General features: G+C 36.4%; 1 protein-coding gene across 3 annotated transcripts in view; it reads right to left on the bottom strand.

Annotated features, from left to right (window-relative positions):
* LOC131533819 (alpha-1,6-mannosylglycoprotein 6-beta-N-acetylglucosaminyltransferase B-like) overlaps positions 1–18,873 on the bottom strand; it is a 108,061-nt gene that overhangs the window by 58,806 nt on the left and 30,382 nt on the right. For 2 of the 3 annotated variants that reach the window (XM_058766267.1, XM_058766265.1), the window contains exons 3-7: positions 15,913–16,057; positions 10,252–10,361; positions 7,584–7,657; positions 2,904–3,071; positions 1,211–1,375 (exon numbers count right to left, since the gene is read on the bottom strand). In XM_058766267.1, the coding sequence (XP_058622250.1) occupies positions 1,211–1,375; positions 2,904–3,071; positions 7,584–7,657; positions 10,252–10,361; positions 15,913–16,057 (662 nt within the window). The remainder of the gene's footprint in view (positions 1–1,210; positions 1,376–2,903; positions 3,072–7,583; positions 7,658–10,251; positions 10,362–15,912; positions 16,058–18,873) is intronic. The other variant, XM_058766274.1, reaches the window with a different exon arrangement.

Consider the following 18,873-nt stretch of genomic DNA (forward strand, 5'->3'; position numbering starts at 1 on the left):
ACATATCAAATTTTGCCATTAATTCATTTTATTCGTTGTATAATTTTATTTTGATTGCATGGTACATTGCTAGCCCGTGCTTTAAAGAAGTACACTTATTATAACTATACTATTAATATATGATTATTAACTATTAATATATTATTAAATTAACATGGAATTGATTCTAAGCCAAAAATAATTAGATTCCGTAAGATTCTCATGCTCCTCGTGGTAAACACAGTCATCTGGTAATTCATATCCATTAATAGCTTTAGACAGATTCAACCAACACTGGCTTTTACAGAATGTTAAATGACTCAATAGGGACATAAAAAGTGCACCAACCAAAAGGAATGTTGAGAAAGCATGGACAAAGACAAATCGACAGAGAAACAGTCCATAATTAAAAACTACCACATGGGAAATCTTTGCAACCAGCCACCACAAACATATTCAAAAGTACCTGCAATTATCCTACACTTACCAGTCAAACTCATAAGCAGCAGACTTCACCTACAGTAAACAGCTTTTTCATGGTCACAGTCAACCTCTTCACAGAAAACCACTTCTCTATGTGACAGAACCGAGAGTGGGTTTCTGGTCTGTATCTCGCAGTGAGACTGATTTAATTTAATCCACAGTTTTTCATTCAGGCTTGGCTCTAGGACAGGAAATGAAAATAATCAGTCTGTAAAGGCTTATTTGTAACCGATTTCTGAAAAAGCGAACGGTACAAACATTACTACTAATCATTTTTTTCTATAATAAATGTTCCTATTCAAACTATATTTTTTTTCCCCCGGAGAAGGTTAGGTAAATGTGTGTTTTGCAGACCTATTTTTCATTTTAATACCAAATCAAATACGGCTGTGTTTTTCTTATACAACCTCTATAAAAATTGTGGAGTAAATTCCATACTCAGTTGGGTCCTCTGAGAAATCTAATCCCATCTTTATTCCAACATCTGTGATTGCACAATATGATTGCAGTTCTCATTTATTTCGACCTTCATCAAATACCATATCTACAGCTAAACTTCTGGTTTGAAGTTCCAGTCGCATCCAAATCAATACATGACAGGACAGATTTCCTCTGTTAATAACGAACTCAAATGTCACTTAGAAAAAGAAAAACTAATCCGAATAGTGCGAAGTAAGAAATGAGGAAACCTCATTATATCCTATAGCGCCTTTAATTCAACTTGTTTAGACAGTGTGTGACAGCTCACCCTCTTCTGCTCTCTGTACTGACCGCGCAGTCGCTCGTCAAGTCTGCGTGTAGCTGCAGCCCACTGCGCAGCCAATCTGCGCATACGCCTCCTCATGAAGCTTAGAGATTCTTTTCCCGAGCCAACCCGCTCCAACAGTAGAGACAGATCTGAACGGAAATATGCCTATAGAAAGAGATAAAGTTAGAGATAACAAGCAAAGAAGTGTACAGATCAAATTTGTGTCCATAAATGCGGATTATTTCACTGACCAAACATATACAGTATATATTCATACTGTTATACTTTAGAAGTACACTTTAGTATACTGTACTTTTAAAAAGAGTACTTATTATGGAAATAATGTACAGTAGCCTACTTTAAAAGACGTGTGAACTGAACATAATATTTTCAAATGCAACTGCATGCTTATTGCAATTAAATGAAAATGTGTTGTAATTTCAGTTTATATTAAATACAATTATCTGAACTTTAAAGTGTTTTTTGACCTACTTACTGTAAGTACATCTTGTGTATGTAATTTTATAACTGATTTTATTGTCTTTGAAATATGGTTAAAGTGTACTACTGAATGTACTTACAATCATTAAAGTATTATTTAGTTTACTATAAATGTAATTTCTATTACAACCTGTATGCCATGTATTTAAATATATTCGTAATTACACATTTGTAATAATAAAGTTGCAATGTAGTGCATTTAAAATATACTGTAGAAATATATTTATAAATATACATAAAACTGCAATACTGAATAACACACAATTAAAATTATAATCAAGTGATTTACATTAAGTGCCCTTTTATTTCATTAATATTATGTTACAGTATGCTACTTTTTAAAATATACTTTTAAGATTTGAAGTACACTACAAGTGGACATTCAATACAAATATGTGCACTTCCTTTCACAAGGGTATACACTAATATGCTGTTCTGCCAATCTAGAATATTGCTAATAAATGACTTGCTACTAAACTCTGAATATCTTTTTGAATATAAAACCTGTAAAATACAGTCATTAGTTGTCAAAAGCTCAAAAGCAGTAAATGTAAATGAATGGACTATAAGTGGTTTGTGGACATGAGGTCGAGGTTAATCAGGGTTTTGCAAATGAAAGAACTGCCATTTTAAAATAAGAGATTGTGGCATATTTCTAAAAGAGTTCAGATGCATACTGGTAATAGCTGTGTGGAATTTACAGAGGTAATTTTGCTAGGCAGGAAAATGCTACAGTATTTTATGCCTTAGGGGAAAAAAATGAATAAAATGATATCTCATTTCAGTCTTAGCAGGGCTTGGAGGCATTGTGAATAACAGTTAAACAGCTGGAACTCTCTCACTTGAAATAACACACTGTGAGAGTAACTAACCAGGTGAGAACACACATACTGCTCACACAGTCTCTGTTCTAAAACCCACTGAGCTGCCTTGCCTTCTATACAACCTAATAAGTCAGAATTCCGACTAAAAATACAACCTGAGTTGGAATGTTGTATAGGTAACAACTTGTCCATTCTAGGATTGTCTTCCTGGTAATAGATACCTGCAAAACTGCCTATGTATGAAGGCAACTCAATGGGTTTTGGAAAAGAGCCATGCGATCTTAGCCATAATCACACTTCACTAACTCCTACACTTCTCTGTTGCAATGAATTCAGTGTAGTGATTACTGACACTTTCAGGAACTCACCTGTCTTTTTGGCAGGCTGCTGGCTGTGGGGTGACTGCTTTGATTCCTCCAGGCCAGCGGGGGGCAGAACCACTCGACTTCACTTAGGTAGATGAGGAAAGAGCAGTCGGAGCCATCTACTCCATAAAAGGAGTAGCAAGGGTCCGATGTCCACCTGGCTCTCATCCACTAGAAAATAGAGAGATGAGTAACAGTTAAAGTTGTCACTATTTTGACATTTCACTGAGGGGACCAAGGTGTGATACCTGAACCAAGTGCAATGAGAACCATCAAATGAAGAGTTTTAATTAATAACTAATTATCTTTTGTCTTCGGGTAAGCAATCAAGCAAGCCTCATATTACCAAGTACAATACCAAGCATTGAATGGACTTGTGTAAAGCAGTGGTGTCCACTCCTGCTCCTGGATTGCCAAAGTCCTGCAGATTTCAGCTCCAACCTGCACCAACACACTTGCCTAGAAGTTTCTAGTGAGTCGGAGGACCTTGATTTGCTTGTTCAGGTGTGTTTAATTAGGGTTTCAGCTAAACTCTGAAGGACAGGGGCTCTCCAAGAACAGGACTGGACACCCCTGGTGTAAAGCATACTACCACTGTATTCTAAAGCAATGGAAACCTATTCTGTGGCATGATGAATCACACATCACTGTTTGGCAGTCTGATAGCCGAGTCTGGGTTTTTGACATATGCCTGGAGAATGTTATCTGCCCATTGTACCAAATGTAAAGTTTTGAGGGATAATGTTATGGGGCTGTTTTTCAGGGGTTAGGCCCCTTACTTCCAGTGAAGGGAAATCTTGATGCTTCAGTATACAAAAACCCAAAACACACTGCACGATTTTTGGCTATCCCAGACAAAAGATTGGCATCGTGAAACAATCGTGGCAATTTCTGTGATCGTGGCTCCTAATCGGTGCTCTTAAGTCGTACAGTGAGAGAGGTTCAAAGACAGCCATTGTCACGGTCTTGCAACCAAAGACAGCCTACGATAATTTTCTGACAGAGACAGAAATTCAGCATGATCATTGCAAGGTGTGTTTGCTACTACGACCCACGTTCACTGACCAGCCAATAAAAATACGACATGAAATCAACGCGACATGGTGCTAAAACATAAAACTTATTCTTTCCTCTTTCACCACTTACACTTGTTTCAGCACACATAAAAAGTACAACTGCTTAACATGATTCGTCATTCTCTTTTTGTTTACCACTAGCACATGCTGATGATGTTTTATTCTTCTATAGTAACGTGCGTCATAGCGAGTCAATAGATGTCATTATCGTACAGTCTACATGCATGTCGTACCCACGTTTATTAGATTTACAATGATCTTACAGGATTGTTAAAACTGTGCAGTCTGAAGAAGGCTTAAAGGCACACTATGTAAGATTTTCGTAATATCCAAAACCTACTTGCACAGTGTGATATAGTTCATGCAGTTGTGTATTTATGTTATGCCAACAATTCCCAATGATTTGTAAATCCAGAGAAATTCCAATTTTAAATAATGACTCGTCCCTGATCATTGACGCCTATCAATAATAGGCGCATATACCGCATATCCTCAGTTTCCACTTGTAGAAACTATGGCAACACACGGACACAAATGCTGCTGTACAGTTAAACTAAATCCATTACGGCTGTCGCAAATAAAATGAAAATGAAATGAAAAATGAAATGAAAAGTGTTGACCGCAGCATTAAATTTAGTTCTATGTTGCGCCATGATTTTTTACGTGTTTTTACAGTGTTGCGCATTATAACCAATCACACACGAATCTGCTGAGCTTATGAATGCGATGGCCAATCAGAGGCGTTCAGATGAGTTTTTGTTCAGTGCACGCGCTCGTTGACTGAATTCAGCGCTCATGCGAATTCATCTTAAATAACAAAGTGCAGATGTACGCATGATGTAAGAGATTCATTCATAAAACCGTGTATAGACAGCTTTACTGTTTATAAGGGGAGCTTTTTGAGAGTGCTTAAACTCTAGAATTGTCCCAGTAAATGTTAGAATTAAGTCAGTCATAATGTTCTTTAACAATGTAAATGTTCTTTGCTTGCATTCTCTTTATAATTTATTCACTGTTTGAATAGCTGTGAAAGGTACAGGCAATAAAAAATAAAAATAAATAATTCATTATCTCATCCATGAACACCCTCCTTTATAGCGTCATCAAGTTTCGCCATTGCTATTGTTTTGAAAATGCGACCTCTACTGGCTAAAACTTATTGTGTTTTGTGCTTTTAAGACACAGCATACCAACTATTAATATCTATGTATTTAGAATGTGCAACAATCCCTCATAGTGCAATGTTGTCCATATAGTGGATTTCCCTGCATGGGAACCTTGACATTGTTCTAGCAGTTGAGCATCAGGGCCTGATATAGGGCATGACAATCTTTAATGAAAAAGGTCGAGTCAGTTCAGGTCAAAGGGTCTTATTTATGTGCCGAGTTCAGTCTTCACCTCAATGCCTCAGCAAACCTTTACAAGAGAATAGAAAACTGAACTCTAAGTGCTTTCACACCCAGTTTATTATTTTTTTTAAACCCAACTGTATATGCTTTGCAAGCAAAGATTGGTTTGATTTAACTGCTTTCAGGATTTGTTTGGAATGGGACTTCTGAACAAACATTTGACCTAACAGAATCTCTCATCCATACAACAGCCACTTCACATGGGTGATGGATGGTGTAATACTTATTTGAATCAATCCAGACCTGAGTGACTGACTGAACAGAGTGTACAATTCTAACAGTCCTTTCACACCAAATGTGAAGTAAAGCACAAAGGGCCCTATCATACACCCGCAAGTGTTTTTGCTAGTTTCAGCCCGACGCAGTTCTCATTTTAAATATCATAAATATACAAATTTCATACATTTAATGGATAGTCATTGCGTGTATCAGAATTAGCCTACCTATTTGCTCGCACATGAGCAGATCCGTTTGCTCTCTGGAGATGCGTTCAGTCTGTGCACCTTAAAATTTAAATAGCGCAACTCGCTCTTAAAGGGAATGGGTGATGAGACTCTGATTGCACGTTATGCCCAAAAACAAAAAACCTGCACCGTGCGCTTTAGACCGCTTAGATTGTTAAAATAGGGCCCAAAGTGTTTTGCATTTTTGTATGATGGAATTTAATTAGTGAAGGTCAGCAGCAAAATCATCAGCAAATAAAGTGAGATAAAGTCCATAAACTCTGTTTGATGTATTATTTAATTATTATTTCATAAAGTTCAGAAACTGTTATTGCTGGACACCGTTGCTGAAATATACTCCTTTATGGTTACTTATCTGTATCTGCACACATTTTATGTGCTCATACATTTTAGTTCCAGAGTAATGAATGTAGGAACTTTGGAAGGTAAGGTGAATGCAGCAAACAATTGCACTTCTGGGCACTGTATTTCAGCCCAAGAACCTGTTGTAATGCAAAGTGAATACAAAGTGAAGGTAAAAACATTTATAATGTTTACAAAATAAAATGTAAAAAAAATTTAAAATTGTTTCCACAAAAATATGTCATGTTTTGGTGGTCTGCCTCCATGATATAGCAATACAGCACTCCGAGGTAGTTGTGAGATCTGCACTGTGTAAAATGCGCTCAGCCCAGATTTTCAGGGCGTTTTTGAGCTGTTGCCTGATCTGCATAATTAATTTTGTGAATCAGGGGCTAAAGCAGCGCTGACAGCACATGCAAATAAACAGCTTTCAGTGGGAGCAATTCATTCTTAATAAATTCCCCTCTGTATGCATTAACTACAATACATCATAATTATTTTAAACTTTTGACAGCCCAAGATTTTGTTTCATAAAAGCTCACTTAATGCAATGAGGAAAATATGCAAATGTAAAATGTGTGGTAGAAGAATGTCCATGTAGGTAAAAGACTAATGAGGATCAAATGTGTGTCTCACACAGGGCAAAAGTGTGAATGATTGTTAAGTATTTTATGTAAACAACTTGTTTACCATAGGTTACGCATGTAGTTCATGAAGACTAAAGAGCTCATGAACTGCAATCATTTTATTTAATAAGTAGCCTAATTTTCAGGCTTGCGCTTAAAAGCAGGAAGTACAAAGACAACAGTAGTTTTAAGTTGCCACCAAAAGCTCTGATATGGGATGTTCACCATAAAAATATGCATTATTTATTTTACTTTTTTGTACTGAATATTCACATTGGAGTGAAAGGACCATAAGACTCCATCCAAAATCACCTCAGTCACCATGAATGCAACCCAGATTGCAGTTGATGTATCCAATATTCACAATACATTTGTTAACCATTTATTTTACTTTAATTTATTTTTTAAAGCCTATTAGAACATTTTGTGAATGCACTCTGAGTTTCTTGTAGTAACTGATAGTGACACTTGTTAAACTTGGCTTAAAGGCTAAGCACGTCTTGGTAAAGTGTCTGGGATGGTCTGATTTTAGAAAGAAAAAAAAAAGAGGACAAACTGTACTCAAACAAACAAAGGAACTAGACATAATCTAAAAAAACAACATTGTCAATCAATGAAACAGGTGTGAAAACACTCCGCGAGAAATCCATTTGCTGGGTGCCAGTGTTTGCCTCCACCTATCTGTTTTTCTCTAAGGCAACCAAGAAATAAAAAGACCAGACATAAAGGAGTGTGAGAGTTTTTGAAAAAATCTCTGTCAACTCACATCCACTTTACTAGCGCAATCCGGGTACCTGGGATCCTTCGGGACTTCACACTGGCCTGTAACTCCATCTCGGCCTGTAGATGAAAAGGACAGGCAGTCACAGTCTGACAGCACTCTTCCACACTACAGCAGCTTCAGTGTGGAACACCAGTGGGATCCAAACACTCTCGGTTTTTAATGAGACTTTGGGAGAGCCCTCCATATCTTCTTCCATCTCCTCAACTTTCTTTAAGCTTGCTTTATTAAGCATTATGAAAGCGGCCTCTTGCCCTCGTACCTCTTAGTTGTCGGAGTAATGCTTGCTCTGGGCTTTGTTAAGAGCTCTGTACTACTTTGTGTTCAGTTGGGTAGAAAAAAGGAACAGAAAATTGCAAACATCCCTCGCCTTGATTAATAAACTCCCATCTCTCACTGGTAGCCGGTCCCAGTCAGCCTAATTAGTGAAGAAAGAGGTTGTTCTTTGTACAACAGGCTACTTCAGATCCATCAAGCATGCTCACAGAGAAAGGAATTATGGGCTATTCTGCTTGATTATGAAAAGATACTAAGCAGCCGAAAAACACCCTTGAACTTTTCAATCAGAAGACATCCAGTGACTCCATGTGCTCTGTACACATTGAACATTGATTTAAGAGATTCACTACCACATCTTGCACTTGTCACTCCTTAAACTTTTAAGTTTGTAAATGCTCATTGAAATCTCTCTGATTGCAGTTTCTGATATCTTAAAAAATAATAATAATAATAAAAAAATTGAAAATTCTGAAACCCTCTTGATGAGACACTTTGATATTATTGTTTTTTCTCAGGAGAAAAAAGTTTAAAAAGCAATTCACTTTTTCAGTATTAACTGTCACATGATCCGTCACAAATCATTTAAATATGCTGATGTGGTGTTCAGTTATTATTGGTGCTTAATCATTAATACTATTTCTTATTATTATTAGTGTTGAAAACTGTTTTGTTTTTTTTTCCGCTGAATAATTTGTGCAAAATGAATATAAACATAGTTTATAAATAAAATAGAATTACATTTTAAAATATATTCGGTCGCAATTTATTTTAAGGTTCTTGCTATTACAGTAACAGTCCATTAACTTTGACTTTTGCCTCTATAAACTCCTAATTTGCTGTTTATTAATAGTTAGTAAGTTAAGTTTAGTAAGTACGATGTGAGATGTTAATAGTAAGATGTTAAGTTTAGGTGTTGGGTAGGATTAGAGATGTGGAATATGGTCATGCAGAATGTGTGCTTTATAAACAGTCAATGTATTAATAATAGGCATGCTATACTAAAACATTACCATATATTCAAATCGAAAACATTTCTAATAACATTTCACAATATTACCAATTATAGTACAGTACTTTTGATCAAAAAATGCATAGTAAAACGTTGAGAGACCAATTTTCACTATCAACTGGTTTCTTGCTTATCACTAGCATATTGGCTGTTTATTAGTAGATAAAGCACATATTAATGCATTTGTCTTTATGACCATATCTTAGATCGCTTAACCCTACCCCATACCTAAACTTAACAACTACCTAACTAACTGTTCATAAGCAGCAAATTAGAAGTTTATTGAGGCAAAAGTTGTAGTTATAGTTAGTTAATAGTGAGCACTGGTCCCCAAACTAAAGTGTGATCAAATACATTCTTATTTTCTGGGATTGTGTCACGTTTTCATATTTTCACATTCATTGTGAACAGGCACAGTCACTGGAAACTGAGAACATGATGTATGACTTTAGATCAAAAGATACTGTAATTGGAAATGTCCAAAAAGTCATTAAAACACAATTTCAATAGCACACAATGTGCTTATTTTCAGCATAAAAATTATCATAAAGTAAGGTGAGTATGAACAGAATCCTTGAGTATTCTGTTCAAATGGCAGAGCAGAAGTAAGAATTCTCTTTGTCTTATATTAATAGTTTAAATAAACCTCCCACACAGCTTGCACATATGCTCGCTAAAAACCTGCTGGAATTCTACCAAACTCTGTTGGCAAACTTTAGAGATATCAAACCCTACAGAGGCGCTCGCTGTACAAATAGCGGCAAAAGATGATTGGCATTATAGCGATCGAGTCCAATCAAGTTGCATTAAATAATAAAGAGCGAATGTGCTGTCCTGAAAAAATGGAACTGAGCCCAGACCTCTTCATGTCTAATTTTAAACAGCGCATTTTAATGAATTTGGCTCACTAAGAGACTAAAATGGGAGTTTTTGGTGAGTTATTCAGTCTTGTGTGTTATGTGCAGCTCTTCAAAGACCTAGCAGACTTAATTATACTCAATTTAAGGTTAGACAAAATGAAACAATTGTTAGTCAATTATAAAGTATGGAAGAACTGGCAAATGTAAAATACGCGTGGCAATCGTAACTCAGATCATTTAAGCTTTTTTGATTGAATATTTAGGTATCTTGGCAAATAGTTTGAAATACTGTTTGAAATATCACTGATCAATCTCTTCTGAAACTTAAGAGGAGAGTAATATGAGACCTTTATTTGCTCTGTAAAAAAGCAGGATGCTTAAGTATTAGTCTCCAATTGGCTCTACTTAATGTGATTGCTAATTCCTATCTGATTATATCTAAATCCTACAATATCAACAAGGAAATGTTCGGTCCTTGCCACCCAAACATAAATGAACGATTCACCTCTGGCAGGGATGCTAGTCTTCTTCAGAATCTGCTCCATTCGTATAGCCATGTCAGACACATTTTGGGCGATGGCCTGGATTCGCTCCACCAGACCCACCGGCTGGAATCTGGAAAAGTGAACAGGAGTAAGAGAGAGAAATGATGTGCGGCAACAGGGCTATCAAAGAAATAGTTCACCCCAAATGAGGCTGGGCTACTTTGATGATACTCTAAAGGAAAGAATCAGCTCAGACTTTTCGCCTAACATGTTGTGTTCCACAGAAGAAAGTAATAGTTCAGAACAACATTAGGGTGAGAAAAAGCTAGCTTTAAATATGCAAAATGGAAATGGAGCAAATCGTACAGTACCTGTGCCTAATGAATATGAGAAAATATTAATGGATAATTGTGTGTGTCTAATTTGAATTAAAGTGCACCTACACATGCTACAGCCTTGAGAAGAAACAAGAGTGTGAAGCACCTCTACTGAAGCAAGTCTTTCTATTTATTGTTGAACTGAATTGCAGCATCCTTGAATGGTACGATTATCCATCGGACATGCTAATTGTTTGAAATTTGCTAGGAGCATGAAACAGCGATGCTTCTGCACTGACACCATTCACGTAGATAGATAATGAAAATGACATGCGGCATGTTTAGGTTTGGCCCTGAGAGAAAAACATGTTACAGCAATTAAGTCGGTAGCAACTTAATTCCCTTGATGTTGACAGCATAAAAAAATGATCTAAAAGATTAAAAAGCTGGGTTCAAATGAAAGGAAACATTGCTTCATTTAATTGTCCCAGGGGTTGATTTTTATTAAAACGAACAGATTGCACTGTTTTGTTATTTAAAGGAAAGTTTTAACCCTGTGCTCAATATTTTCAAATGCTTTTCATGTGTCATTATGTATTGATTATAAGAATAATATTAGGTTGTTAAAGTAAAAAAAAAAAAATCCACAAAAAGTATGAAACAATTCATTTCATAGCATTATGAATGCACTGATGACGTATCATGTCTGCGCAAGATATGCAAATACATGCGATGACAGGCAGCTAGGACAGCCTATCGTAGCCCTCGGACTGAGGGATATGATTGGACGAACATTTTATGGTTCTACGCCTTCCACAGATTATATAAATACACATAAATATATTTAGACCGCTTAACTTAGTGATCTTATCGGGGTGTAAATACACTTTAAAACAGCATAACATTTTTATTTATTTATTTTTTAAACCAAATCACCTACCCTGGCTATTTTTTATACAAAGTTATGAATGTCCCACAGTTAGTGATGGGATACACAGTAATGCTACAGAAGGATCACCTATCCTTGAGTTTGAACACTTGAGTTTCTAGCTCAGATTTTTAACCATTACGCTTCACTGCCCCATAATGCTGAAAGACAAGGCTGAAATGAGCCTTAACAGAATTGCAGGTACTAATTGAGTACTTCAGTACTCAAGTATTTAGAAGTGACAGCAGTTTAACAACCTTTGTACAGCAATAATGACACAATTATGTGCAATACAGCATGCTGAAATTATTTTCAGTATTTTAGCACAATTACCAAATAGTTGATTTGCCAATATCTGAAAGTCAGAAAGATGCTGATGGCCAAATAACAATAGAATTATCTGCATTTACAACCAAATAAAAGATTCAAATATTTGCCCATGTTAGCCCTAAAAATATAAAAAGACAGAATGATCAAATAATCAAAAATGTTCAAGTTCGAATGTTCAGTGCTCAAGTTCGGATGGATGGATGGATGGATAGTGTTTCTCTGGAAGCAAGAACACCTGACTGTATATACACATAGGCTACCTGAGTTCACATGTTTATGCATTTGCTTATTTAATTCATAAAATTCAAGTAGTTTACTATTTCTAGTTTACTTCATTTTACTTTATCATTGCACTATAACTTTTGTTATTTTAAATGTGCAAAATCCCACAACTTTGTTTATGTGCAACTAAAAGAAAATAGAAAATAGACTATCACTGTTGTCTCTGTACCCACTGTACTTTTCAAGCTTTGTGCAATTCTAGTTATTTTTGACTATATTTTTCTCTTGCATCTGAAACTATTTCAATAAAACCTCAATAGGTTTTATTTCAGGTATCTCAAGAGACTTGAAAAATCTCTTTCAGAGAGACAGGAAAATGTCTTTCAGCAAGCTTAAGGAACGCATTGTCATCTTTGTTTCACACCAAGAGCTTGATTTCTTTATAATACAGCTCACATGAACCGCCTGCAACCTTGTGCCCTGCAGCTACATCAGCAACACGCTGAAGCAAACAGCCCCCCTCTGTGAGCAACACTGTCACTCCCAATAAATGTCACCTCCACACGGCACAAAGCTGAACGCTCAGAAAAACACGCCATCTGAACCCTGACCTTTCTGACTTCACACCCAAAGACAATAAAATGTTCAAGCAGAGCTTTCACATGCATGTTTGACTTCCGCAATCTCTACACTTCTAAGATTTCTTTTTTTAGATACTGTCAAAGCTTTTTACCTCCTGTGGTCTTTCATCCACACCAATCAAATCAGCTTTAGAAAGAACATCAGTGGTGATTTTTCAGTCCAACAGACACATTTCAAAAACACAAGTTCTAAGGCTTTGCTGATACTAGACCCAGTTCAATCTGTATACTGTATTTCAAACCCGATCAAACCCGGTGAGTGATGACGGTGTAGTCAATATCTGTTAAATCTACATCGGTTGCTGTTATAATTACTTTGGCAACAATATGATGCCCAGAAACGTTATTCTGCAACAACACAGAGTACAGTGCTCTGGGGCATTGCTGTATTTTACACCTTCATGAACATGTCCACTCATTCACTATTTACTATATAGCAAATGGCACATAGTTCACTACATTGTGAAAGAATGAACAAAAATGAGATCTGGCCTTACTGTAGACTGCACATTATACTACATCCACATAAAAACTACTCAGTATCTGATCTTATATCATTCAGATTGAGACAGATGTCCAAAAACCTGTTTTTCTTATATCAATTCCCTTACATTTTACGCTCAACTCAACTTTATTTTACAGTAACTCAAGTCACAACAAACAACCTAATTGTAAAAGAAGGCTCTTTACATCATCACATAATTGAAAAGCATTGTGTGTATGTTTGCAATGCTAATATACTTGTCCTGACCAAACCAAAACTGTAGCATAAACTCCTTTAATGGAAAATCACTAGTAAATTTCTATTTAGAAATCATGTGTGAACAGGACCTTGTGAAAAATACCAATAAATTAGTTAAGGCAATTTTCCAGGATGAGAAGTTGTAACATTACCAGTAAATTTCTGTTACAATGAACGAAACATTAGATTACTGGTATATGAGCATGTACAGGGTCTGTAATAACACACTCCTTGCTACAAAGACGGAACAAGTTAACACAAATGTTTATTTGTGAATACACCACAAATCATATTGCACCATAGGCTTCTTACCCTAAAATACCTCTTTTGCACAACATCGTTTACAGTAATTCTCTAAAGTACTTGTACAGTTTGTCTTAGATTTTGTGCATGTACAGTCAACTATTTATAGTATTTGTGATTACCGCTTCAGTAAGTTAGCTTTGTACAAGTTCAAAATTGTTTCTTACTTCTATGTTTAATTATGCAACACTGTGGTCCTGCGAGACATGAAATTCCGTTCCACTCTATATCTACATATGTCGCGGAATGACAATAAAACTCAACTTGACTTGACTAATGTAAGAAGTCTGCTTTGGGCCAGTTATATGGTTTTGACAGTGATGACACGATTACACCACACTGTTTACAGTAAAAATTTAAATAGTTGCTTTTTTTTTTTTTTTTTATTATAATTATGAACATGCTAGACAGACATCTTTGTAGCAGGGTGTCATTCTGCTTTACCCTGTCTTCTTTTCCATTCATCAGTGGCTCTGCACTGAATATTATTGTGCAGTCTTCTGTTAGATCATTCCCTCATGCCTGTCACTCAGAATTCAAAACATTTTGTCAAATTGGACAGATGGTGAAACTAAAGCGATTCTCCTCATCCGGGCAGATGCAAAAAACGGTGAACCGTTTAAAGGTCATTTCTGCTGACTGACATCTTGGAGATTATTGGTATTTTGGTACTGATGTGTGAACGGTATTTTAGCAGTAAAAAAAAAATGTAAAGCATTTGTGTATTTACCAGAAAATTCAGTCTAGTAAATTTACGGTAATTTACCAGGTAAGCATCAATAGTTTGACAGTTTAATTATTTTTGCAGTTTCATCAGTGACACCAGTGGTGCAAGAATGACATACTTCAGCTTTAAACTATCACTTCCATTGATTACTTTTCAGCGAAACAGAAGAAATAGAAAGTTGACATCATACTTTGATGCGCATCAAAGATTGTAGAGCTGGGGTGTGTGGGTGTTTTTATCCTCTAAGATTTGTTGATGTCTGGAGAAATCACAAAGTAAAGCCATGGCACCAGCGCCCGTTTGAACTTCTGATGTGACAGGCATCTGTTTCCATGGAGATAGCTGAAAACTCTGGGAAGTGTCTTAACTAACTCATCGGCAAGAAGTTGTCTGTGTCTGAAATGTTCAGACAGCTGCTGCCTTCAAGACCTATTGGGAACTTCCCACTGGCAAACTCTGAACTTGTCACTGCGGTGTGATGTGTGTTCAAGTGCTGTCGCTGGAAAAAAACGCATTTTTGATGCATATTTGTGAGGGTCAAGTGTAATCTCTATGTTTTCTCAGTTTATGTTTCTTTCTGCATTCTCATGCAGCCACAGAAAATGATGACAGATGTGTTTTGGTCATGCTGGCCAGTTGCTTCATTATCCAGCAGCTATGCTAATGTTTTCTGGCGAGACTTATCGCTATTCCTCATCACTTACACAAAATATATGCAAACCAGTTTTCACAAAGCGATAGAGCTCTTGGAAAACGCATCCGTAAAAATCTAATCAAATCAATGTAGTGTATCAAGTAAAATTCTTAAAATTAAAACATTGTTTGGTCCCACTTTATATTAGGTGGCATTAACTACTATGTACTTACATTTGAATTAATCATTTGGTACAATGCACTTATTGTGTACATGCATGTTTTTACATTTTACTTATATTTTTAAAAATACCTATATATACTTACATCTGTAATTAATTTCTGTAATTACATTTATAATTACACTGTTGAACCATCCCTTACACCTTAACCCACCCTTAAACCTACCCAGACCACCAAACCTGTCCCTAACCTTACCCGTATCCACCTCAATAGCTGCAATAGTGTTTTGCAATACAATATGAACACAATAAGTACATTGTACTTATTTTTTGATGTAAGTACATAGTAGTTAAGGCCACCTAATATAAAGTGTAACCCATTGTTTATTAGCAGCTGCAAAACCTCATTTGGTTCCATTTTAGTTTCACAGACTTGATTAATTTGTCCTCAAGCCGTGATGAACTGCATTTTCAGTTGAACCATGCGCTAACAACACAAAGATAAACATGGAGATAACTGGCAATTAAAACATTGTGGTGCCGTTCGTGTGCATTCATCTTCTAAATACGATTATCCCTACGTGACTTGAAGGCAGCAAGTGACACCTGACTTGAAGAATGTCACTGCTGCTGTAATCATGAGTGTGAAGCTGCACCTGTGGAGAGCAGAGCTCAGCTCCTCCAGTCTGTGGGACTCGCTGCTGTTGCTCATTTTTGATAAGGTGTCGATCCTCTTCATGATTATCTCCAACATCTCGCTGATCTTTCTCAGGACCCCACGAGACTCCAGACCACCCAACACTGTCACACAAAACAATGAGGACATGTCAGTTCAGACAGATAAAACAAGCAACATGTTATGCTTACAGACCTTGCTGGAAAGATCAAGGTGAGTTTAAGAAAGGGATAGTTAACTCAGAAAAATGTATTATTATGTACTCATTATAAACCTGTCATTATAAATCAGTATCACTTTCTTTCATGGAACACAAGAGGATATATTTTGGAGAATGTATCGAAAACATGCAACATTGTAACACTGTCACATAAGATATGTTTTAACCACTTTATATTTAATAATGATTTTGATGTATATAGGACTTGGTTTGCATTTTACTGTATATGTGTATGTCTTTTTGTGTATGACTAATATACACAATGCACCTGCCACGTGAAAACAGAACAAAAGTCAGTGCAGTGCAAGATCGAAAAATGCAAAAATTTATTGACATACAATATTGACATAAATGTCTTCTGAAGAAGAGCCTATGTGCTTGAAACGTGTGCTTGTGTGATAGTCCAGTAATACATTTTTTGCAATTTTTTCGAGCTTTGGTTATGGTTGCCAACCGATCCGTATAGTACAGAATTGAGAGATCACAGAAGTTTATCCCATATTCACAGCCGTTTGCCATATATGACCATCAGACCATATGAATAACAAATTCAAAATCAATAATTAATCTTTTTTTTTGGACAAATTATTGTTTTATTTGTTAGCGTAGCTGGTCAAGGAAGGCTTTTGCAGAATCCCCTGGTTGCTTTTGCTTCACAGCGAGCAGGATTTGAGCTAACGGCAATTCCCTTCACACGTCCACGTTTTAATTTCAACAAATCAGTTTGGGAAAGTGCAAACAACGTGGTTATTGATCATGAGTCAGCCACACAAGAAACAATGCAATCTATCTGACGGAAGACATCTTTTACTATTGTAAGTTAATGTTGTTAAACAGAGAAAAAAATATGCATTTTTAAAATTGGAAATTCTAGCGTATTATTAATCTTGGGCCTCATTGAATCACAAATTCAAGCACCAAAATCAGCCCACACTAACTCGCCCACACTAACTAAATCTATTATTATAGATTAATAAGGGATTATTTTCCTTTTCTGAAGTTGGCAACCCTAGCTTTGGTGTACCAACCCAAGCATGCATTCGTTTTTACTGAACAATCACATGACAGGAAACTTGGAAATGCACCAGTGTTAAAAGAGCAGCATGGGAATAAAAATGGCTGTCACCAAACACAATGATAGCTGTGGGGGATCACTGCTACTCTGGACTGTGCATTTCCCTATTTGTGGGCTTACCTTCCCAGAGACTGGCTTGAAGGGTTTTGGATTATCAATTTCTTGTGGATTGTATATACACTGGTGGGCAGATTTGGACTTTCAGCGCACTGGGACTCTTAAAGACTGTTTGAGATGGTGCAAATTAAGTCTATGCTTTAGACAGCCTATTTTATGTTGTTTTAATTTCAGTGTGTTTTAACAACTCATAATTAAAATCTGACCCCATTGTGACTCTTGAATCAACAACCGAAAGGTTGTTATTGTTCACATATGAGAACATTTATGAGATTTAAGAGCTGCTGAGAATGTTCATCAGTGGTAGGACGTATTCATAAAGTTAATTTCTTAAACATTTCTTATTATCAATAATTAAACCAGTTGTGTTGCTTAATATTTTTGTGGAAATGTTTTTTCAGGGTTCTTTTGAATAGAATTTATTAGAAATAACATGCATGTATAAGTTGTATAAGTAGTTGTATAAGTACAGTATACTGTAAGTCATTGTCACTTGATCAATATATACATCCTTGCTGAATAAAAGTACAAACTTGCACAACACTGCTTTTTCAGTAAGCTTCAATGACACCTTAAATTTTAAACTAAACTACTGCCTTTTTTTCATTTTCAAAGCTCAGCAGACCCATTCCCGCTTCACTTTTCATTGTATGGTGAAGATTAATGTGCCATGAATTTGTAAACATCTTTTTTGTTCTACAAAATGAAAGAAAGGTTTGGAATGACACAAGGGTAAATGATTGAAGAACAGTTGACACCACAGCGGGTCCCCATGCAACTAGACCAGCACCAATCCAGCATGGAAATTTATGTTGGCCTGAGCCAGTCTTTTCAACAGAGGAAAAACACAATACAGAGATAAATATACTCTAGGGCTGCACTCTCTTCTGAGAAAGGCTCAAAAACAAAGTCATGGCAAAACAAAGAGCCTAAATGGAGACTGAACTCAAATTCGCTGGCATATTAGTTGTATTTACTCATAATGCAAACAACAGGCTGAGGGTTTTATTCAACAACATTTCAAAAGCATCTCATTAGCACAGCCTCTCTCTCTCTCTCTCTCTCTCCAGAGTATCAGCGGTGAGGCAGCCTACTTCAAGTCTTATAACTGAAGAAAGGACACAAACAGCACAATACAGGAAGGGGACCAATTAGGCTGACAGTCAAGTTTAATTTCAGAGCTTTCTGAACTCCTGCCGTCTGTTTCCCGGGAAGCTGGTGCAAGTGAGTGGATGCCTCTCACCTGGCCAATTAAACAGAACACATCTACAACTGTGAGGTCAGTAGGCCTTCAGAACACTCCGCTCTGACATTCTCTGTTCCCACTCGCTGTTGAGATCATCCTGAAGTGAATGCATCTTACTAATGATGAAGGCTACAAGAACATTATAGCCGAGTTATTTCAAAACCTTCTTTTACCCATATGAAGGCATCTCCTCCTACATTATTTTGGGGTCAACCCTTCTCAGGGTTGGATTTGTGCACTTTCATTGTACAGCAACATTTTCACCAAAGCATAATTCTGTGAT

This window comes from Onychostoma macrolepis, chromosome 03, assembly GCF_012432095.1.
Source record: "Onychostoma macrolepis isolate SWU-2019 chromosome 03, ASM1243209v1, whole genome shotgun sequence".
Taxonomy (NCBI): domain Eukaryota; kingdom Metazoa; phylum Chordata; class Actinopteri; order Cypriniformes; family Cyprinidae; genus Onychostoma; species Onychostoma macrolepis.